The 25,374-nt window shown below is 37.8% G+C and overlaps 1 protein-coding gene across 15 annotated transcripts in view; it reads right to left on the bottom strand.

Annotated features, from left to right (window-relative positions):
- GPHN (gephyrin) overlaps window positions 1–25,374 on the bottom strand; it is a 261,241-nt gene that overhangs the window by 94,242 nt on the left and 141,625 nt on the right. For 9 of the 15 annotated variants that reach the window (XM_058027375.1, XM_058027378.1, XM_058027377.1 and 6 more), the window contains exons 5-7: window positions 21,151–21,189; window positions 5,384–5,478; window positions 3,226–3,292 (exon numbers count right to left, since the gene is read on the bottom strand). In XM_058027375.1, coding sequence (XP_057883358.1) covers window positions 3,226–3,292; window positions 5,384–5,478; window positions 21,151–21,189 — 201 coding nt within the window. The remainder of the gene's footprint in view (window positions 1–3,225; window positions 3,293–5,383; window positions 5,479–21,150; window positions 21,190–25,374) is intronic. The other 6 variants (XM_058027390.1, XM_058027376.1, XM_058027389.1 and 3 more) reach the window with 1 other exon arrangement.

Genomic DNA, 25,374 nt, shown 5'->3' with positions numbered 1-25,374 from the left:
GGCTTATTCAGCAAAGTCTTGAAAAACAATCCAACAACAGAGACTCCACAACCCTTGTCGACAACGTGCTTTAGTGCTTAATTACCCTCAAAGTGTTTGGGGTTTTTTTCAGTTTTGTTTTGCTTTTCCATTTCTTTTCTTTTTCACCTGGAAGCTACCTCATTCATTTTGTGACTATTGTCTCATTCCTCTGCCAGGCACTGCAAGAAAGCTTTCTTATGTCATTTGAGGAGACTGCATACAAACATTTAAATATTGCAAAATGATACCAGGGTCACAAGAAATAATTGCCATGGCAATGCAGTCAGGAACACACAGGTTGGCAGAGAAAGCTGGCAATACTCCTTTTGTTGCCCTTCAGTTATGTTTCAAGCATAGGAAAATTAAAAAAAAAAATGTATTCTGATATTTTAGATTATCCAGAAAATAAGTAATAATAATAAGTTCATAAATTGATAATGAAATAAATATTTTCAATAAATAAAAATAATGTAAACAAAATAACAAGCAAAGAATCCATCAGAAATTACTGGAATTTATATATCCCACTTTGTTAGTAAAACACAACTCACAAGCATTGCAAAGCTTCTAAACAAGAGCACATCTTTCAGTTGCTTCTTTATGAGTAATGAATGACAAGTCAGACTACCGCATAGATTTATAAATTCTTTAAACATTCAAGTTGGTAGTGCAAACAGCTGGAGTAAACCAGATGAGCACAAATGCTGTATATAATCAATGTACATTAAAACATATTTGTAAATATAATAAAGATTACGACTTATAATGTAACTGCAAACTGCAGAGTTATTGTGCCTTCCCAGTATTAATTTTAAAATGGTTTAAAATAATGAAGCATACAACCATCATTACTTCAGCAAAGAAGCAGATCTCAAGTAAGTGAGAAAAAGAACCATTTCTGACCTGACCAATAACTGTAATAATTGACTACTCAGAGAAGCATGTTCCCCACTCCAGCAGTGAAATAAAGCCTTGCTGGCTTCAGTGTTAATGCCCAGATTCCCAGCAAGTCCTCCAAAAGCTCATGTTACACATGAAACTCATTGTTTTAGGCAACTGTTATTACAATTATAAAATCTCAAAGACTTAATAAACATCTGGTCATTTCACACTTTTCCCTCTTCCATAACTTTAACTATATTTTGCAAGACTAAAAACAAGCCAAAAATCCCCACAAAAATGGAAGATTTCTGCAGATCTGGATTCAATGGTATATTCCACACAAATGTTCTCTGGTGAAAACTGCATGTTTGGCATGCAGTCCATTTTTGAGGTGAAGCATTTACACTGCTGTCATTTTCCATTAATATTTCATTAAAGAAATATGTATACTGCTGCAAATTCATAGCTTTATATAAGCTTCTCATATGATCCTATTTATACAATGGAAAGGAAATTAACAACTGGTAAAAGAGAAAAATGAGGGAAATTCCTGGTGACAATCTGTCCTTTTTGGTTCTTGGGATCCAGTCTTTTATTGGCCCATTTTCTCCACTCTTCATCTTGAAAGTCTTTGCTCAAATCTGAGACTTTACAGAGGTCTCATACTAAAAGAAATCTCATACTAAAATGACAGGACAGATCATCATCATGACAGGAACAAATAAAAATCAGTTTATTAGAAGCTTGCTTGTATGATGAAATCATAGGACTTTTTTCCAGTAGAATTACCTTTTTTATTACTTAACTCTATATCAAAATACTCTTAAAATACTTATTAATGTTTTTTTCATTTCTTTCTTTCATTCACTTTCTGCAATTTACCTATCTTTAAAGTCTGATTGCCTCAGGACAATGACAATTGCTTCTGTGGGTTAGGAGTGCTCCTGAACACAATAAAAACTATTAGAGAGTGTAGGCTATTTCATCTCTCTCCTAATTCAGCAAAAGAAGTATTTACTTGTGAAATAACCTTCTTACTTCTTTAAAATGGGGGGCCATTGCTATGTTAAATACAGGTACATACATATGATTTCTCATGTGTAACTGGCTGAATTTCAGGAAGGTATACTCCCACCCCATCATCCTCCAATGCATCTTGTGTCTTTTGAAGGCTTTCAAATTTTCTTTAAGCCACTGTCTCACGGGATTTCCAGAAATGCTGTAAGGAATGGTAGAATCATAGGAGGGCTCACACGGAGCCCTTGAACTGAAACACATCCACAGTGCATCTGAAAACCTATGGTGGCTGCTTAAGACCACAGCATCCAAAACATCTCCTCTGCAACTTCCAGGTGACAGCCCACACAAATGTTGCTTTTGTATCTCCAGACAGAAGTCTAAGAAACAGGGACTTCAGAGCTGCTGCTAAACACATCAGTGCTGTCTGCCCCGAGCCTGGGTACCACAGGTTCATCAGTTGTGTACCAGGAACACATTTCTCAGAGGCCAGAGGTAAAGACATTTATTAACAAGGCCAGATGTAGTCTGAGTATGGAAGAAACAGATTCTTGTGACGGATGGGGGACCTTCCTCAGCAGTCTTGTATCAGGTTGTACAGATCACTACTCAGCTCAGCAGTATTTCTGTGGAGAAGATTGTTTTTCTAGCAGCCAACTACAAAGAAATTAGTGAAAGATCTAGTCTTACTAACACGCACAAATCCCTGCTGGAGTTTAATACTCTTCCTCTCAGGTATAGAGTCAGACAGAAAGCATGGATAAAGACAAAAATTCTAACTTCTCCATCCAAATGGAAAAATGCAGGAAGAAAACAAACTTTATAAAGGGTGAAAAGTCTGATATACCCATATAGAAAAGATTAAAAACATTCTCAAACATTATTTCCCTCTCTTCCCTCTTGCTGATCAAAACCACAAATGCTCCAGCAAGTTCTACCATATACTATGCATTCCTGTTCTGTATAAAAGTGAATGATTTCTTGGAAGCTGGAAACAACCCAGAGACAAGGTGCAGCTAATTAGAGAAAAAAGGGAAAGGGTAAGAGATCATCAGACTCTTCACTGCCCACTCAAGAGGTTGCTCTCTTGCACTCCATGTGAAGTTGTCCTGGTCACACACCACCTTCAGTCAGAGTGGAGTGGGATGGTCCTTGGCTCAGAGTGACCGTGTGGTAACTTTACATGAACATGCATTTCCATTCACTTTCGTGAAATTTCTTATAGTGGACACTGTCTGCCATTTGAAACAAGGAGAAGTGCTCATCACAGTTCCTTCTTAGCAGATCAGTAAGAACATTTCTTACCTGTGACCCTTTCTTGCTACCTGGAAGATTAATTATGAGAGTTTTCCCTCTGATTCCACAAACAGGCCTGAAATGAAAGAAACACAGACTGAAATTCTTGCATGCAACTATCTCCACTATCAAAACAAAAGGAAAGCATTTAAGATAGATTCTATGATTTATCAGATTTCGTAAACTTAATTTCCAATATATTTGCTGATTATGTTCTCATGAAAGAACTTGGGAGAAGCTGAGGTGATAAAGCATAAAACAAGAATGACAGGGTCTAACCTTAATTTGATAGTATAAACACTGGCTAGACTTCCTTTTTTTTGAGATCTGTCTAGCTCCCTTAATTCTACTGTTTACTTGTGCCAATACATTATTTGATATAGTCCCTATTTGGTCATACACATGGTTCCTTTGCAGTGTAATTGACCATGTCAAACACAATGTCCCTAGCCAGGTAAAAATACTAAGTTGTGCCTATTGCATTAATTCAAATAGGTTCTTTCTATTTAAAGATTAAACATAAGAAAAGCAGAGAAGGAAGTTACTCACAGGTGACAATTGTATTTATGCAATTGATATATAATTCTTCCTAATGGTTTCCCCTCTCCCTCAAGAAAAGGCAAAACCAACTGTCAAAGACAATCCACATTTTAGCTAAATATTAAAAAAAAAAAGAAACGAAATCACAGAATTTTGTGTTGAGGTTGTAAAGAGTGGCTTACAAAAGCCAAGGTGAAAATCCCAGGGCTGGGATATAAGGATAAGAAGAATGCAAAAGGACAAAACTAAATCACGAAGATATGGAAGTTAAAGTTTAGAGAAACTGTAGGACATTCCCTTTATTGAATTAAAACCTGAACTATAAGTGAAGACAGAACAGAAATTAAAATAATTTCCAGGTATGGCATTAGCAAAAATTTTGAGCTGAAGGACATGGCATGTTGGGTAGTCAGGTTCCCTAGATTTCTTCTTATACAAATACTCCCAGTGATTACTATCATTTATTGGTTGCATGGCATTTTTAGCAGGGTAACAAGTATTTCCGTGACAGCTGGCACAATGCTCACAAGTAAATAGCACAGAGATCACTCTGTGCCACTAAATGGACTTTTGATATCACACTCAAGCCAGCCAGAAGTGCTGTTTTCAAATGGCAGTTTGAGTATTGCCTGACTCCTAGCCTCTCTTTTCTCATATTGCCTTCTTTCACACTATGTACCCCCAGTTTGGAAAGAATTCCAAGCTGAGGAATCTCTACTGCAGCAGAGATGAGCCTGAATTAAAGAAATGTGTTCATTTACTCCTGTTGCAGTAGTCAAGCTTACAAACTCAATCCAGCAAATCCCATATGTGGGTTACAGTTTATGGCAGACTTAAAACAAAGGAAATAAGAACTGCCCACAGAGGGATAAAAATGGAATAATGGAATTGTGTTTGGCAGACAGCTCCTTTAGTAGTCATCTTCTTGTCTCTTCTACTCTGCTTTAAATATTTTTGAGCGATATAAGCTAAATGTCCACTACAACCAACCAATAATCAAAAAAGGAATAAACCAGCAGCCCGAAACTCAAATTTCAGCTGCCAATAATCAGACCTAGTGGCTCAAGAGAGAAATGGAGCTGTCAAAAATTCTCAAGAGAGTGTGCAAAAGTAAAAGTGCTTAGGAACTGCATCGCTGGCAAAAGTATTGTGTTTGCTTTCAAGAAAACCACACAGATTGTGCATGCATTGCAGGGACTTTGAGAGATAAATTAACAGTATTCCTCCAGAGCTAGGGTAGTGCAAGCTAGGGTAGTTTATATCAAAGGGATTATTTTTGCCAAAAAAACCCCATTTTAATACTTGATACACACAGAAAATTTCTTCACTCACCTAGAAATACAACAGTTCTAAAATGACAAGGCAGCTATTTAAGAGTGTGCATCAATATCACAAATAACCTGGCACAGAAAACACAGGAGGATACAGTCTCTAACACAGACAACAAAGGGAATTTAATGAGACAGTGCAATTACCATTATTTGAATTTGGCCTCTTCTCTGAAGTTAAGACTTGTGGTCTTGATAACAATGATAGTCTTCAAGGATTTGTGCTCAGTCATTGGATAACAATAAGTAATTCTGTGGAAAGAGTTCACCTCCTCTTATTTTGAAGGAAGAAGCCTTACCTAGAGAGCATGCCCAGAGGTGTGACATTAAGTGATCCCATCAGCATTGCCAGGGCCATTCCCGGGGCTTCTCGCTCTATTACTTCTTTAGTGGCCTGCAATCAAAGATTAAATAGCAAACTGAGCGAACAAGCGGAAGGATAAGGCAAAAATGAAACCAGCTAAAAATTAAGTAGGAACATCTCCTCATCCAAGAAATGTTGTTACTAAATTCTCAGCTGAAACATGCTATAGAGTTTTCTTTTGGTTGTGTAAAAGCAAGGAGTTGGGATGAAGGACTGTTAGCAGCACTGTGAAGATTCCTACAGAGAATTATGAAAAGTCAGGACCCTATAAATATAAAAAGTGTTAATCAACACCACAGAAATAACAAGTCAGCCTCCAACAGAAAGGAAAAAGTATTTGAGAATAAGCAGAGAATATAACTGCCTTCTCTTCCTCATCAATCTTGTGCATTTTCCTGTTGAGATTTTCCCAGGCATGAGAAGGATGAATCAGTCTGCGCAGAAGATAGAAAAAAAATTTGCAAAGGGAAGCCCATGTAGCAGGCAGGCAGGAAAACAGTCAAATGGTAATGATAATGGCCAGAGGCTGAGGCCTTCCCTTTTGATCATGTCAGCAAAACAGCAGTTCCACACAGGCTGGTGGCTTTTATTCATAAGCAGTCCATACACAGTGAGCATTGAAAAGTCTGGAAACAGTCTGAAAATTCTTGTCTTTTTATCCTTTTCCCAAACAGGGAATCAGACGGAAAATCATGCACAATCTTCTGTCCTTACTTCCTAACAGAAATTTTCTCAAATACACAATCTGTTCAGTCTCCCAACATCTAACTTAGGACACAACATTTAAAGACAGGTTACAGCCCCATCCTCTCTTCATTTCCCCCACAGTAGCTGCTGTTCAGTGGATCACATTGCTTCACACGGAAACAAGATTCTAACTTATTCAGCACAACCAAATTGATAGCAATAGTGATAAAACTGTGAAATCCATGGTGGAACATACAGCCAAACTACAATGCTTTGATGGTACAACTATCAAAACAGAAACAGAAAAGAACATCTTAAGTATAAGGACACCTTGAATAATCTGAATTTTATTTGCAGTTTGATATAGAAAAAACCCAGGCAAATTATTTTGTGGGAAAGATTCAATTAGAAATCACATACTTGTACTTTTGTAAGCTCTGAGTTTCCAAATAGAAAACTAAAGCACTAGAGAAGGAAAATGACAGAATTAACCCAACAGCATCCCTTAAAGAAGGACGCTTGCATGTAAGGGTTCTTACATGAAGCAACAAATAAAACAGAAAAAAAATCCATCAAGAGTACAGACATTCAAATGGCCATATTCTCAGACATGATCACTAGCTTTTGACATTTTTAAAGGAATATCAGAATATTAATTAATTAGAAATTAATATCAGCATTAGAAGACATCACACAGTGCTGTCATGTAAACCTTTGAGTGCTTTATTAATAAACAAACTTGTAATGTGCTCAGTTATGGGAAGCTGGAACTTTGGTTTATAAAAAACCAAGCAATTTTAATTTTGTAGCTGACACCACAGTCTCCTGTATTTCAAGCATAGCATGTTGGTTTTTGGATCTGCCATCCTCTACGCAGAAACAGAAAAGTCATATAAATACAACCCAGTGACTTGACACAGGGTAAGTAAGAAGAAGTGAGCTTGGAATGATGTAGACAAAAATAAAACTCCTCCATGGAGAGAGATTACCTTAAGATACCTTAAGATTTCATACCTGCTGAGGTATGAAATCATCAATTACATTAAAAATTATTAAGACATCCATAGACCTGATGATTTTTATAATATAGAAGATAAAGGCATTGCAATGGTGAAGAGACACTTTGCTGACCATGAAAAAGGTAAGTGAAACATGGAATTCTGAGTGTGCATACATAGCAAGTCAGTATCTATGCCTTTTCATTTCAGTTAATACCATGCTTCAAAGCTATTCAAAACTGTTTTTAAATATCAAGTGCATTTTGAGATTTATTTTCTGCCCTTGAGCACAGCGACACTTTGAAGATATCATTAGTTAAAATTCTAAGCAGGCTTCAAAGGTAGTACAAGATGCAAGACAGTTCATGAACAACGATCCCGCAGCTCAGGGATTCCTTCAATGAAATTCAAGTCCATTCTCCAACTTCACAAGAAAAATGACCTTCACAAAATGTCACTGCTAGCAGGCAATGTGATTATTAAAAATGTATAGACTAAGCAACAAAATCTGAAAGGGCATGAAGTCCAAGCAGCAGTACGATCCTCAACACAAGTTTCTAAAAATAGTTGTTTCAAAACATATACGCTTATGTTTATTACTGCAGATGGACCTCCACAAACAAGGAAATGTTTCCCGTTTTCATGTTTACAGGCTGACTGGACTGGATGGATGTAACCAAAAAAAGCTGCTGCTAAGCAAACCACTGTTAGAGTGACATCTGCTCTTGAAATTAGCCACTGCATAGTCCACTTCTGGGATGTCCTTAAATAACATGACTTAACATGTGCCCTGAACAGGAGCTGAAATCACCATCATACCCAGAAGCAGACTCTAAATTTGCTGTATGTATATGAATGAAATCAGCAATGCTGCAATCTGTAACAACTTTTTGTTTCACCTAACAAGGTACCAAAGTCCTGGTGGTCAGGTTTCCTCACACTTTTTTCAGTATTTTTTGCTTGAAGGAAGGGTGGAAGAGAGATGTCAAATCTAGATTTTCATCTGTGTCCAGTTCAGGAGTTAACTGCTGGGTACCAACACCTGCCTCCATAGAAACTATTAAGGAATTAGTGACTCAGCACCATCACATTTTACCAGTACTCTAGCAAGGCTGAATTAATCTTGTTTCATGGGCAATTTTTTTGCTGGTGGTCTCACCATCAGCCAGCTGTTGCACGCTGCAGGGGGCCACAGTGTTGGCACGGGATGGATCACAAATCAAGGCTGTTGCCCTCGGCTCTCTTACAGCAGCAGTGATGACACTGTTGGGCAGATGCACGAAAAAATGATGTTTCATTCAGAGCTGTCACACTGATGTCTCAATCAGGACTGAAGCTTTACATTGATTCTTCAACCTGAGGCTGGTGACTCGGGCAGGTGGAAAATACTGGAGCAAAACTGCATAAAACACTAAAATAATGCCAAAAAGTGTCCCCAGTTTCTGATGGACAAGTTGATAGTGCAAAGAAAACAGGTCCACATAGGAGGGAGGTGGAAGAGAGGGGTTCCACAGAAACAAAAGTACTTGAAAGTGAAAGCCAGAGCTCAGGAGAAAGACAAATGCACAAAGTCCAGCTTGGAGGTTGCAAAGAAAGGCAAGGTTTGTAGTTTAGACAGGACAACGGAATGTGGGAAGAAGGAATCTGAAGTAGAAAGGCAGAATTGCAGGAAATCCAAGCAGTAGGATTCTCAGAAGGGGAGATGTGAGAATAGTGTGAAGGCAAGTGAATGAAGTGAATGGGATGGAGAACAGCAAGGAGGTTAGAAACTGAGGATTTTTAAGTTTCCTTCAAACCCAAACCATTCTATGGTTTTACAAAGAAAGGCTGCCCAAGGCAGCTTTGACAGAAAATAGATGAGGGAGAAACTCAGGAGAAGCAAAATGGGAAGACAAGACATGACAGAAGTGTCAGGACGTGGGGTAGCCATGGAGAGAGACAATGGGATTGAAATAAAATGCTAGTTTCCACTTGAAAAAGGAGAAGTAGGGACAAACAATTTAATTATTTAGGATTTACTAAGAACATCTATGAAAGCAGTATTTCTTATATTTCATTGCTATATGAATAAATGCAATTGATTTTAAAGCACATTTTTGATTGTTTACAAAGTGCCTTTTCATTGGAGTTAGGGCATTATGTTCCCAAACCAACTGGTGTATTTTTAGATATCTTTGACGTAGTTGCGGTTGCTTAACAGATGGCTCACTGCCAATTGGTTTCACAGAGTTCTCTGCTGCTTCACTGCCTTTCTTTGCCTCCACATAAATTGTTAGTTCAGCTTCTAACCTGTGGAAACCCTCCCAGGCAGTTATTGGAGGATATACCTAATGCAGACTGATTTAATTGAAAGACCTAGGACTACTCTTCTGGAAATGTTCAGAAACTCCTTATCTTTGTCTTTCAGGTATTAAGCATAGCAAAAGTTGACCTCAATAGTAAGCAATGATCTGAGACATTTCATATACACTGCAGCTGGTTTTAGGCAGTAATATAGTTTTACTTCAACTAAAATGCAAATATGAGACTCAGAAATCATAATAAAGTCAATTAAATCGACAGAGACTGTTTCTGTGGAAAATATTATTTCTGTTGAATAAGTTAAAATCTATGACTCTGCATAGTATATAATAGAGCTATAAATGAAAATTAATGGACAAATTTGTGGATAATTTATATTTAACAGACTACAGAATTAGCATGAATAGGATTTAATTACCTATTTGAGCTTTCCACTGAAAGCTGAAATCTTGGAAGGGCTTTACCAAAGAAATACCTATATAACTTCTGCAACAGACTCACAGACCCCAGAAGAGCAAAGAAAAACTAGAGAGATAGATCAGTCAAATATGCAACAAAAGGGTTGGTCACATCTGTCAACCAGTTGTTTAAGAAGTGTGCACTTTAGGAATAAAAATTGCATCTCTTAGCCTGGAGATAAGATGCCTTCTTCAAAGTTATTCAGAAATCCACTGCTGGAGACAACACAGGTACCAGAAATTTTTATTCACAAAGCAGCTATTTCAGCTTATTGTCTACTTTCCTACTCTTATTTGGCAGGAAGAAAACAGAGCTTACATGGAACTAGACTGATCAGAGCTTCTCACCAAAAAACCACTAATCTATTTCTTCTCCATGAACAATAAGAAATACAGGTTTTAGCAGTTGGTTTCTTTCAATACATTGGAAAGTTTTTTGGATAAGGATTTTAACTCATCTCAGTTTGACCATTATGCTGTCTTTCCTTGAATTCTTCCTGTTCTTTGCCACCAATAACACGTATGGTGATATTTAGTCTTTTTTTATGGATAAGGCATGACGGGATTCGCAGACTTCGATGTTTTCCAAAATTAAATTTCTTTGGCCAATTGCTCAGTTATCTTGACAAATGGATGAAACTGATCACAAATGCTAGTGCTGAAAAGCAACCAAAATCAAGTAGGTTTATAAAAATATAATGCTAAAGTAAGGCTAAAGTGGTTGCTGTGTTTGGGCTCACAGGATGACTGGTGGTGACTAGGCAGACATGGGGCCAGTGCTGACCCTGATGCATGTGTTTGTTCCTCCTCATGCAGCGAGCCATGCCAGCTTTGCCAATTTTACTTTACTATGAGTTTAAGAAACTCATGTGCGACTGGTAAGTCCTTGTTGTGAATTTTTGATGTTAAATGCAGCTATGTCTACACACATGTGTCTATAGACACATACTAAGAGCACTCTCAGATTTTGTAGATTTTTTTTTTTTTACAGAAAGGAAAACAAAATATATCTAATCCTATTAGACATGCTTACCCCAGTGCCTTTCCCTCCTACCAGTGATAAGCTTGATACATACTTCTCTGCTAACTAACCCAATTCCATTTTCTTTCACCATTTCTTCTCCCAGCTCAAATCTACAAACATCCAAAGCTGAATGGATCTTGATTAATGTAGCCAGCTAAAACTGAACTCTACAAACTGGTGTATCTGCACACACTAATAACACATTTCCACTGACAACAATTCTGCGGCACAAGAATGCTGCTTGCCCTCTCAACACACCTGCAGTGATTCGGCTGCCACCCAGAACCTGAACACCACAGAACAACCCTACAAAATTTATTGGTGTGAGGAACAAAAACGTCACAGCAGTAACTACTGTTAGACTAAACACAGACTCTGTTTTCTCTGTTTCTCCCAGTCATATCCATGACTCCCTGTGCCTGCAAACTGCCTCCTCTGAATTCTCTCACTCCTTCCACTGGGACCCACCACATCATTTACTGCAGCCTAATGCCAGGGGCAGGAGACCCAAGTGCCAGAAGCTGATTCAGTGTCTGCCTCCTTTATAGACCGGTATCAGAGAACGAGTCTGTCAGAACACTTCCACCGAGGAGATGGCCACAAAAAGCAAGTGGCAAACAGAGGTATATCAATGATTTGTGTATGACCAAGCCGTAAATATATTTAATTCCCAATAGCTGGATCCCAATAATAATTACTTTTATAAACAAATTATTATTAGTATCATTATCATCAAATAAAGTGTATATTAATTAATAAAAAATTAGCGTTCATTGTAGCTTTTCTTAAAAGTCCTTGTTTTCTTCAATTGAAATCAAACTCATTAAAATATTTACTTGCTAACACTCAGTTTCTTTTTTACAAAGAAAAAAGCTTGCAAAACATTTGGGGGAAGATGCTTCACCTTTTATAAACTACAGAGAAGCTGAAATTTTAAATTAATGTACTAGAAAAAACAACCTTGTGGAATTTGTAAATTATTCTTGCACTTCTGCAGATCTAGATCTAAATTTTTAGCTAAACCTGATTGCATATTGTTTATATAAACTTCATAGATCAGTGATTTGCTTGCCCCATGTGACTGAAGTGTTAATGAAATTGATGTATCCAACCATGCACATTTTCTAAATATCACTTCTAATATATATTGTGGCAATAATACTTTTTTATTCCTGATCGCTAAACAAAGTTTTAAGATCTGAAATGCATATAAAATATTTACACCATAAAAACTGATCTTAATTTTATGATACTGCCCATCCCCATACATTGTCATAAACCCCCTAGGACAATCCTTTGCAGTAGCTGCTAAACAAACAAGACACGAAATGCTTTTCTGCACTGCAAGGAATGCATTTTGGCTGTACAGAGTTGGACACACGCAGCACATTACAGCTCTCCAAAGGGGTGTGTTAGGCCAGTGTCAAAAGGCAGAGTATTTACAGTGGTGGGGACGTCAGGAGGAGCTTGGTAGAACAACAGCTGGAAAAAAGCCTGCGCTTTGTACAAAGAAGGGCCAGGTGTCTGCTTCCTCTTTCAGCCCTCTTTCTATGTGCAAATTGCTGTGCCTCCCACTGCAACTCCACTTTCTGCAAGAACAAATCCCTTTCTGTCCAGCAAAAGTAGTACAGTTGAAGGCATCCTGGTAACGACGATAAAACCATTCTGCTATTACAAAATCTCTGTTAAAATGTTACCTATTAATAATTACTATTGTTTTAAGTTTTCCTTCAGTTATTTCAAACAGCTTTGTATTAATGTAAGATAGGAAATCCAGCCCAACCTTTAAATAATTCTCTAAAATTTGAAAAGGAACAAAACACGAGAAGTCAAAGATTTATTCTCTGGAAAACAAACTCATGCAGCACAAATGAGAGAAATAAGCATGGGTATCTACACTATGCCAATAAGAATTCTACATGACTGAAATGACAACATAATGAGCTTTAACTAATGGAATAACAGCTAGGGAGCACTGTCTCATAAAAATATAACCTAGACAGTGTTTCTGGTTATGTGTACTGTCTTCTATACTATATCTATACCTAAGTGGAGTCAGGCTACAGCCAGCTTCATTTCAAAACTAGTGCCAAACTTAGATCCTTCTATATGGGAAGAGTGGGTGTATTTGTGGTTTGGGGAAGTATACTCAGCAATTAACCAGAAAAGAAGTAAAAACCAGAAGTTTTAACTTGCAATTGCACTTCTATAAATAAATAATTTTGCAATGTTTTAGCTCAAGCACACTAGTTACTGAAATTGAAATGTGAAACTCTTCTCTTTCGAGGATCTCGTCTGATGTTTCCTAACATTTGCTACTTTTTGCCAAGAACAAATATGGCATTCAAAACACTTGCACTTCTGAAACTTCAGTCAAATTCTTCCACCAATTAACTAGCTCCTCCAAACACTTTGAGATCTCAAATCTTCATGTTGAAGATTTATTAAAAACAACCCTTCCCAAAACCATCTTCTGCACTACAAACGGCAGACTAATGAGCAATACCTTTTCAGGAATACACCACAGCAACAGAAGAACTACAAAAGAATATCTTCTCTTAAGATTTTCTTACACAGTATTCTTTACTCCCCAAGTAAATGACAAAGCATCTCTAATAACAGCAACTTTAAAGAACTTTTTCCATAACTTAAAAATTCATAGAAATTATTCTTTTGTGACATCCACTTATGCAATTCATGTGTTCAAAGCCTGAGCAGTTGTCAGTTTTGGCACAAGCAAGTGACACTTTCATTAGAACTGAACAAGCAAACAGATTTTGAAAGCCAAAGTGACCTACTGTGCATTCTGTCAAATGATTTCCTATATAGGACTATTTTAACTTCTGGCACAAGTCACATCTTTTACCTCCAAGATTCTCATGGAAACAATTGAAACAATTGCAGTTTCTCAAATTGTTTTGTTGAGACTGCTGTAGCACAGAGCACTAAAGTGGAAGACAGTAGAATTCCTAATCTATATTGAGTGAGGAATATTAAATATATCAAGTTTACCTTTTCCTCTGGAATTGCATTATTTAATTAATGACTTACAGTAGCTTAGAGTAATAGGTAACAAAATATATATATATATATATATATATATACACAAAACCCCCAGTGTAGAATACATTTTCTCTGTTGCACTGTCCCTAAGATGTTTACCATGCACATTTCCAAAACAGCAGTTTTTTTCAGTTTTAGATGTTAAAACATCTTTCATGCATTAGGTAAAACCAGTTGAATCATTTATTGACACTACTCAGCTGAGACAGAGCAACGCTTTCACATTATTACAACTTTGCACTGTATAGACAAATTCTGCCAGTTTACTTCCCAGCTGCAGAACTCAGTTTTGAAACCCTCAGGATTCCTATACCATACACAATTTTTCATTAATATAGATATAGCAACACAGGTATATAAGCACCTCCCCTCACATACTTTTCTGCTGTGCTTGAAGCAGTAGACCATGTTGTGCAGAAAAATCTTTTTGCTTTTTAATAAAATTCCCCACGTCCAAAGTTTTTCAACACACAGATTTTCACACTAGCAGTGTGAGGGAATCACTGAGAAAAGGCAGCAGCTTTTAAGAAACAACAAGGCAAAAGAGATTCTTGGATGGGCACAGTGAACAAGTTATTTCTTGCTGTCACTCAAAATGTACCCAGGACTCCTGCACTGCATGTTAAGCATCTCACTACCACAGCAAATGTGCTCATACTAAGTGTAGAGCAACTACTAACATCACACCTCTAGGCAGACACACTCAAGTGAAAAATCAGACAGTATTTCTGTATAAATGATATGGGTGATATAAGATCATAATTCAGAATAACACAGAAATCGAATGCAGCCAAGGTTAACTGCCCAACACTTTGTATCTGATAAAACAAATTACATCTTAAAAGAAAAGATAAAAATTAAAATAAACAAAGATATAAAATATTTCTAGGGAAAATATTAGACTGTCTAAACAGTGTAAAAGCTATTCAGAAAATCCCACAGTTCTAGCTAGACTGGAAAAATCCATCTTTGCTAACCTTTAAGTCAAAAGAAAATTCTACTCTCTCTTTCCTGTAAAGAATGATGGCGATTTAACAGCAGTTTCTCATTAAGATTCTGCAGGAAATTAGATCCCTAGGAGACAAACACATCTAAAATAATTTCATGCCCTTCTCTGTTCTTTTTCCAGGAATGCGCAATGCTGACCAGCAGAAATCAGTAAAATATGGATGAATTGTAAAAGAGTTTGAAAGACACCATAGCGTTAAGCCTTGCTGTTCATGGATTAATTCTGTATACCACTGGATGCCTAAGCATTATTTGGTCTCAAAGGAAGAACTAAGAGTAGTAGAAAGTAACAATAAACCAACAATTTTTCACTCTTAAAAAGGGAGGTGTAGGCCAAAATTCAGCCAAAATTAAAGGCGCAACACGTAGGTTTCATTCAGCTTTGAAATCTACAAAATCTCCCACTTGAATGTGATGATGGTTAGTTCACTGCAATGATGTATGTGATTGCAACATTACACAAAACAAAGCTTATTTACTACTCAGTCTATCTGCAGAAAGGTTGCAAGAAGAAAGCCTAATAAAGGTGTACAAATATTTATTTAAAGCAACCAATGAAGGAGAAAAAATTTGAAAAGATTGATTACTGTTGCTATGACGTTCCATGAGAGCAGCAAAGGCTGAATCAAACAAAAGCTTTGGTGCAGTGTCAGATAAAATTTCCAAACAATTATATAGATCTGACTTCATGAAGTGAAAGAAGCTCCAGCAAGTCATAGAATAGTCAGAGTTGGGAGGGGTCTTTTAAAGGCCATTTAAATCCAATCTGCCCTGAAATAAGCAAGGATATCTTCAACTAGATCAAGCTGTTCACAGCCCCATTGAACCTGATCTCTAAAGGTTTCCAGGGATGGGGGACCCATACTCCTCTGTGCAAGCTGTGCCAGTGCCTCATCACCTCCACAGTAAGGAATTTCTTCCTAATATCTAATTCCACCCTCCTTCAGTTTAAAATCATTTCTCCTTGTCCTATCACATCAGGCCCTGCTAAAAAGTTTGGTCCCATCTTTTATAGTCCCCCTTCATGTCCTGAAAGAATGCAACAGGGCCTCGCTGAAGCCTTCTCTTCTCCAGGCTGAATCTAAAACCTGTCTGAGCAGAAGAGCAACAAAACGTATGGGGGGAACAATCTGCAGCAGCCACTGATTCATTACTTTGCACATGCATCTGTAGGAATAAGGCCTAAAGCCAGGAGGGATGCTGTGAGATGTGTGGTGAAGGAACTGATGTGGGCATGATGGCCTGCTCCTAGGGGTGCAAAACCCTGCCTGTAAATACAAACAGCTGCCCCTCACCATTGATGAAAGCAGCAACAGGATATCGTCACTTCTCCCCAAAGAACCAACTTTGCATTTGAAATTTGCTCTTTCAGAAGCAAAGGATGAGAACATGATTCCATTCTGCAGACAAGTCAACAGGCTTGCTCCTCTCTTCCTTGCCAGAGCTGGGGTGCCTCTGCCTGCCTTGGACATTACATGTGAAGAGTTGTATACAGCACTACATGCTGACATTTTGTAGATTTAGTGCATCTATTATAGACAATCCAACAAGAACGTATAACATGCTGCTTTAATGAGCTACACTATCTGTGATTCTGTGCTCATGGAAGCTCTTACTGAATGTGCCCAGACTGAAAGTGCCGCATTGGCTGCAGTCAGAGAGTAAGCTGACTGCATCTCTTGATCTCTAGCAGGGAAACAAGGGATTGATCTGCTGACAAATTTTTATACTCTAAATGCAACATCACCTCCTCATTTTTCCAACAAAAGCTGTTGGCCAACTAAGTTAAGAGGTAACACCAGAAAGACACAGGAACTTTGTATGAATTAATTGCACCAGCAAAAGCCTTTGTCGGCGATGACAGGTATGAAGGAAAAGGCATGTATGTTCTTTAGCACAACATGTATCATTCAAAGCATTCTTGTCTAAAATTAACCAAATAAACTTTTCAATCTGAATCCAGAAGCAGCATTATAAAATCTGAACTCCAAGTTGATACAAGTCACTGTCAGACACATTATTTTTAAGAGTGGAAAACATCAACTGAAAGTGAAGGCAGTGATTAAATGGATCAAGGGAGTGAAACACCTTCTGGAAATCCCAAGGTAGAAAAATAATCATGTATCTCTTTCTTTTTGAGTGCAAAACACCTGTGTTAGTTAGGAATTTGTTTTCTTCTCAGAAACAACTGAAGAAATTAGTTGCTTAGAGACTGCAATGTTGCTATCATCAGAAAAGATACCTTTAGAAAACAGAGAAGAATAAAGTGAACTGTAAAAAAATAAATGACGATTAAAAAATGCATTGAAGTAAAGAGAACATACAACAAACAGTCTCCCGATAAATAATTTGCAAGATTTAGATATTTTAGTTCAGGAAATGACTATGAGAACTGTAACAAGGTTTTTATCAGAGATAATAAGGAAGGAAAAGAGTCTGAAAAAAGATGAATAAAACAGAGATAAAATTGGGCTGATAACAGGAAATTTAGTTATTCTGGAAAGGAAAACTCTGTGAGCTTGAAGGACTCCTACTGCTCACAACTGTTTTAGAAGCTAATTTTTAGTAGAAAACCAGCACAGGATAGGCTAAAGAATACCTTCAACCCCCCCACCCCACTGAAAATAAGAAGGACAAAAGACTAAAAAAATCTCACCAAAACCCCTATTAAAAAAAAAAAAAAAAAAAAAAAGGATAAAATAATGTTGTATATCAGTATTACAGGGATTTAACAGTGAAAATGTTAGTCTCAGGGCTTTGTGTGCAAACTTTTCTTTAACCAAATGTTGACTCATTTATAAGACAAAACCGAAAATTTATTCTTTCAACTTACCACAGATTCTTTTAGAACTAATTTGAATATTTGTACCAGGCAGAAAACTGATTTAACTTGATATGTTACACTGAAGCTGCCTACGACAGCACTGCATCAGTTCTGCCGTAGTATAATTTTCAGCGAAGCAAATTCCATGCATTCAAGAAAAATCTTAGTGTTTATTTTCCTCCAGCTTCTGCTGCTTTTCTGCATTTAAAACTCTTGTAACTCAAATATTATTTAAAAAAATCCCTGCATTTTTTAGGCAATATTAATTTAAAAAAACCCTATACTAAAAATAACTGAAATGACACACTAACAAATTACTTATGTTTCTTGGGATAAGAGGTGAATTCTAGCAGTCTCCTGCAGCCCCACAGTGCTAGAGTGAATATTCCTCCTCCCTTGCAGCCCCTGCTATGCTTCTCAAACAACAGCCTAGGGAAGCATCAATGTAATACTGGGAGTTGAAGTTTGGAGAAAGAGATTTGCCATTGAGACCTGTTCTTGTCCCCACGCCCTTCAACAACATGAAGCTGGTGGGAAGTGAGAGACTGACAGCCTACCATCTTAAGGAGTTTATGAAGCTGTGCAAAAAATACGCTTGGAAAAGCAAGGGAGGGTTGGAAAGGCTGAGACAAGAGAGAACAGGAGAGCCTAGCAGACTGCAAAGGACTAAAATACAGGTGGACATTCACATCCTCCAGCTCCTCGGAGCAGAACACGAGTTAACTGGTTTCTAGGCATTAATGTGGAAGCTGGGAGAAGGGTCCTGGTCCTACTAGCTCTTGCTCTGAGCATTCCCAGCCGTCCTGGGAGCCATCCTCCACAGCAGCAAGCTGGTGCTGGGGGCAGGGGAACAAGGTGCTCTCTCACAGCATCTTCATCTGATTCCACAGCTGGTGCCACACTGGGGAAAGCTGCTACTGATGCAAGGCATGCTGCCCTGCCTCTCTGCTTATGATGCCTCAGGTTCTAGCTTTTATACTTTTTGGATTCTCTGCTGCTTTAGCGTGTAGTTCTGAGCTTCAGATTAAGGAATAGTAAGCTCTTTTCACAGTGTAGGTATACAAAGCAATTCCTGCTCTACCTGGGGACCAAGGACACATGATCCAAATCTCAGGCCCGAGAGCATAAACAACAGTGGACTGAAGAGAGAAAAACAAGAAGAATGGGACTTCATAGGCTAAAGCTGTAATTGGACAATTAACTCTAATATGCAAATGGACCAGAACTTATAAAAGTGAGAGACCTTGTGACCGGTTGTCCATTTTGTGACCATTTTGGTTCATCTTGGGTGTAGCCCTGGCTGGGCTCTTGTGCTGCCCAAGGTGTATCCACTGAGGCCTTTTAATAAATCCCTACTTTATTCTTTAACTCCATCTAGCCTCTGGTCTAGGTCAGCCCTCACAAGGCATCACTTAGATATAATTTCACGTATTTAAGGTACCTTTGAAGATAGCAAAAGCAGTAATAATATATCTGAAGAGATTAAAAGCTAAGGTTAAAAGAACATTGCATACAATTTATTTAAATATAGTAAGAATTTACTATGAAATTATGACAGGGTTCATAATGACAAAATATTTTCTCCAAGTCCTAGTTGCTACTGGTTTCAAAACCACAAACCCAACAACACTTGTAATAACCTAAAAACTGTGGAAGAGCTAGGAAAAGAGGTCAAATGAGTTGAATTAAAAGAAGAGCAGGAAATCCTGCTTCTTATTCTAAGATGTGACAATGATTTATTCCTTTACTATGGACCTTACAGATGTAGTCAAGTCCTTGGTCTTAATCTGAGTGACAAAAGGTTTCTGTAAACAAGCAATTGACCATTCTCCCAGTACAGAGAAGGTAGGAAGCAGCAATTAGGACACATTTCAGTTTGGTAACACTGTACTGATCCAGTGGTTTATTTAGATTAGCTGCAGCCCTCTGTTTTAAATAAAGAGACCTGTAAAATTTATTTAGCTTCTTTGATCCACTGTGTTTAATGAACACAGCTCTACATTCAAACCTTAATCTTTCTGAGCCTGAGCAACAGATTGTGTTTCCCTCCTGTTATTACCTACCTTCCATGGATTCTGAGGTACCTTAGGTAGTATTAGGGTTACAGTACTTAATTACTGTTGAATTCAATACTTAATACAGTACAACTTAGTCGTATACCTCTCAAATAAAGTGATGGAAGCAAAGACTAAATACAATTCAGTTTAGTTTGGGTTTGGTTTCTTTTTTCATAAGATGGGAAAGGGTTTTTGAGTAGTTCTAGGAAAAAGCTGAATGCTGGTACTGAGATCAGTTTTTGGCTGGTGTGTTATCAGACCATGAAGGAGCCAGACAATAGTTTTTCCCCATTCCTTACAATTCTTCTTAACCTTTTCAGACTGGTGCATATTTAGAAATAAAATCTAGGCAGATGGATAGGACAATATGATAGAAATGCCAGGCATAAAGCAAGTGGACAGGACAGTAAAAGAGCAAGTATCAGTGAGTGAAGCAGACTCAAAGAGCAGCAAGGGGACACTATAATATCCAAGGACCAGGTGAAAAGGCACGAGGAAAATGCCAAACACTCAGCAAGCTGCTAAAGCAGTACCAAACATTCAGCAGGTGCCAAGCAGCAGAAGAGCAATTGCACAGAGTCAGCACTCAGCAGGAAGGCAATGCCAGGCCCTTGGAGCAGGAGAGGGCAGCAGGAGTCCAGTGCCCGCGCACAGCCCGACTGAAAGGACGCCGAGGAGGTGACACGTGCCAGGCAACAGATGGACAGGCCGTGGGTAGCCACTGCCAAGCAATTAGCTGCTCAAGAGGCAACGCCAGACAGGCGGGCAAAGGGCCAGGATTTCTGCAGGACAGTGCCACGCAGCCAGCAGGTAGAGAGAATGTAAGACAGCGGCGAATGCCAGGCGGTCCCCAGACGAGGCAGAAAAAGACCAGAGCCCACCAACAATCAGATGCAACTGTTGGCAAGAGCAAAACATAAGCCTGCCAAATGGCTGACAGGGCAGTAGGGTGGCAGTGCTTTTCCAGCAACTCAGGGTACCCTGAGCAAAACAGTCCCAAGAGTATAGGTGCTCACCCTTTGGTAATATCATTGATCAGAGTGAACCATGAAAATCCACAGGAGAATAGCACACAAATGGAAACAGCAAATGAGTCTGACCCTAGCACTTGGGGAGGCCATGGGACCTTCCTATAAAACAAAAATATGAGAATCCACAAGAAAATCAAACAAATGGGAAAAATGTGTCTAAAAACGGTTTCTGATGATGATTAAAAAAGCAAAAAAATACTAGCAAAGAATTAGTTTGGAAATGATTGGGTGGGATTGAAGATGTTGCTTACCCCTCTCTGGAGCCCACATAATGGGAATGTTGGGAATTTCTGCAGCAGAAAAACAGAAGAGAAAAGGGATTTCTGACTCCCAGTTCAAGGAAAGCATGTCAGTTTAGGACTGGGTAATCTCTTTGGGCAAAAAATAAGAATTCATCTGAATCTTTGCCCATCCCCAGATACATGCCTTTATGGAGGTTTTGAAAAATTTAAGAAGCCCACATCACTTTCATCTCATGACCTCCCACCCTTGTTCCCCAAAACCACACTTACCTCTAGCACCTCTAGTATAAGAGGGGAAAGGGGTTGGTCGTGTGAGCTCATTCCCACATCCACTGCAAAATGGCTTGTGAAGTTGCACAGGAGAACCCATGAGCCACTGCTGGCCATTTGTGAGATAAACAGGAGGCATCATTAACTGTTGCTCATTATCAGTGCAGGTTGGTGCTTGAATTTGGCTTGGACACACCCACACTGTGTCTCTAATTAATCTTATGAATCTTGTGGGCCAACCCTCTTCTAAGTATCAAACTTATCAGCACCTATTTGTTACCTTGAATATCCTCTTGTCTTCAGCTTAAGCATTTTGTTATTTAACATGGTTGATCTTTTAAACAAATGAAACTGTTTCAGAAATCTTAGCTGCTGCTTTATTTCAAATACATGCAATGAACTCTGAAATGTAAGAGCTGAGAAAATCCCAGCACTAATAAAGTTCAGTAATTTAACTCACCTGTCATTTAAATAAGGAGACTTTTCATTCAGTATTCTACCTAGAAACTAAAAGAATCAACCAAGAATCAAACTTCACTATTTCTGTCTACTCAGAAGTTCACATCTTGTGTGCATTTATCTGGTTGCACATTAACTTTTTATTGCCAGCACTGAAAACGTGCACTTCACTTTGACAAGGCAGTAATATGAAACAAGAAGCCAGCTCTTCCCTCTTCAAACTGTAGAGGACCTTAGATAATAGAAAGGAATCATGAGCTTTTTTGTGCCATTGCTGAATCAGGATTTGGAAAGGTTGCAGAGACAATCTGTGTGAACCTGCCATGCACTCATATGCAACAAAGTTTTTAAAGAATACAGTAGTGATGGGCTAAGCCGATGGAACTTTATTTATACTGATCTCTGGGTATCAACCACTCATTCTTCTCCTAGCAGAGCAAGGCATAAGAATAACAGAGGTTAATAGAACTTCACATTTAGAAATTTGGATCACAGAATAGGAATTTTTTCCATACCCAAACTTTTCCATATTGAAAACTACTATTTGGACTTAGAACAAAATGGCAAATAATTTAGGCAGAGAAGACCAACAGACTTCCATTATATGTTTAGTAATGGCATAAACCAGCCAGGAACTGCAAATATTGCCTGAACCAGAGATACCAGAGTACAAAGTAAGGGCACACATTGGCAGTTTTATAAAATCCTGTGATTTCGTGGCCAGCAGGAACTACAATTAGCTGCATCACATCAAGAACAAAATTGCCATCACCTTCTCTCTGAGGGGAAATATTTCAAGCTTAATGAAATGAACTATGACAAACTGATCTCAGCGTACCATAAGAAAATGCTTATTTGTGGAGGAAAATATGGACTTTAAAAATCCAGTGACAGTTTAAATGTCAACAATAAATAACAGTAGGTTATGCACCTCACTATTTAGGTATTCTGATGAAAGAGTAACTAAGAAAAGAATACATGCATGAAGGGACAAGAAACTAAAATATAGTCTAAATAAAAGTTAGAAAGTAATTATTTTCTTGTCCATAACTGATAAGACTTTCATGCCTAAGCGTGACAATAGTCATTTTGGTTTTCTATTTTGGTACTTATACTGAGTCAACATTTTGCTAAAGCTTCACTGCTCCATGTGGTAGCAATTAGCAAAAGCAGGAGAAGAACTAGTTATAATCCTAAGAATAACTCCTGAAGGCAGCTGCTTTCCAAGACTCTTCTAGTTCCTTTCCACTTAGTGGTTGGAAAAGCTCCTACACAGCAGGGAAGAAGTAAATGAGAAATTCTCTATTCTTTAATAAGTATTAGTTTTAATGATCAACTATTTTAATAATGAGTCATTTTGCTATTCTGTTGCGCTAATGTCAAAAGGACTAACTCACTCAATTTTTCATACATCTTAAATCCAAACTGGTATTTGCCATCTAGTTATTATGTCTTTAAGTTGCCTCCACAGGGAAGTCTTCCTAACATGTCTACAGTATTTTTTTGTTAATTTTCCCTGTATTTAGCTTTAACTAAACTCTTTGTAATAGACCATGACCAGAAAAAAAAAAAAAAATCACACATTAGGACAAAAATTTCAGGCTTAACACTATTTTCAGGATTATTTTGCTGGAACTTGATGTTTAATTTTGTTCCGTTTCCTATTATCTTCTCCAAAGCCATGCTTAATGGAAACTATTTTTAAAAATGCCTAAGAGGAAAAAAAATTCCAAAAGTTCCAATTTGAAAATTTCATTATGCACAAGTCCTATGGCAGGCCTATTTTTCTTCCCCAGTTACAGAAAGGACTGCAAGATGCATTCACTGTCGTGGCTACACTGCTAATAGTAGACAAGCCAGTTTATTTAAACTAATAGAGAAATGTCCACATGAGCTGTGGGCTCTACAGTGAAAACGCAGCTAAAAGGCATCAGTAAAACCAAGAGGAGGAAACCCCTTCTCTTTATGGTGTGCAAAAAGCACACCATAATCATATTGTTCATCTGGGGGTGCTTTTGGAAGTGCTGGGCTCGCTCATGCAGGAACCATGCGCCCACTCTCAGGACATGCCAGCCTTCTTCCAACTGCCATTTCTAAATTACCTTGGAAAAAAATCCTTTAATTTCAAAATTTAAAAAAGTTGATATTTCCAGGCTCATTACTGTGGCTTCGTTTCTCATTTTATGAAACATTCAAGTTCCTTATTACTGTTTTACTAGTCTTTTCAGCAGAGCTCGCAAATATTTCCTACATGTTTGAAAGTCAAAAACACAGCCTCTATTTGCTATTCAAAAGTATTAAGGACATCTTAAAAAAGGCAAATAAAAGCTGATTCTCAAATGAGCAAAAATAACCAAAGGCTTAATGGAATTCTATTAGCATTACCTTTATCATTTGATAGTCAGACAACTTTACACAGAAGGTTAATACATTAGTTAAGTAATTAAAAAGATATTTGCCCCAGCATTTTCAGCCAATATAATCAGGGTTTCACATTTTAAAAAAAGAGACTAAAGCAGTTCATGAATTCCTTTTGAATTCAGGAAATAAAATAGTTTCATTACTAATTTCAGGATCCATTTGATTCAAACTATCTTCTCATCTAACATATACAGAACATAAGGCTGTAAGTGCAGGATGATTCATTTAACATCATCCATGATTTCTACAAGAAGTACAAGATAACTTGAGTTTTATAAGACATTTCTCCCACTAGCCAACTATTTCGATTTGACAGAATTAAAATGAAGAATACAGCTCTTTAGGAATTTGCTTGTGTGATTAATCTCTTAAACCAACAAACCCTAACCCAAACACATAAAGCCTTTCATTATGAGGATTTTTTAGATTTTCCTGGCTCAAGATTTCTATTATCAGCTATTTTTACAATTCTCTTTAGTAGGTAAAGAAAGCCTTTGGTACCTTACAAAGCCTTTAGTATAGTACACTATTTCCCAAAGAAAGTCCAGGCAAAATCAAAGTTATTTATCAGTGTTCCTCATGATAAACTAAACAGACTGAGTAGTGCAACTTTCACAGAAAGCATCTCTCTTTTTACCTTCATATTTCTACCATCATATTTTTTTTTACCTTTTTCTATATCCATGGTGGCAGTTGCAACTTTGTAAAAGGAATGTCAATAAAAATATGCAGCTTTGCATTTTAAACACATCAATCCCATATACAGACAAGTATTATTTTTTGATTTGATGGTCTTATTTTTTGATGACCTCTGATAGCTGAGTAAGGGAGCTGAAATGGAATCTGCCTTTCTTGCCCCTCACATTTCTCACTAAAGGAGTTCACTAAAGGAGTCTGAGCAGCTGGCAGGTGTTTCCATGCAGACACTGCAGTTGATGATAGCAAAACCAAGCCCTTCAGTGATGAGGGAGAGAAGAGAAGAGAAGAGAAGAGAAGAGAAGAGAAGAGAAGAGAAGAGAAGAGAAGAGAAGAGAAGAGAAGAAGAAGAGAAGAGAAGAGAAGAGAAGAGAAGAGAAGAGAAGA

This window comes from Melospiza georgiana, chromosome 6 (assembly GCF_028018845.1).
Source record: "Melospiza georgiana isolate bMelGeo1 chromosome 6, bMelGeo1.pri, whole genome shotgun sequence".
Classification (NCBI taxonomy): domain Eukaryota; kingdom Metazoa; phylum Chordata; class Aves; order Passeriformes; family Passerellidae; genus Melospiza; species Melospiza georgiana.
This window is presented reverse-complemented; position numbering and strand designations above follow the sequence as displayed.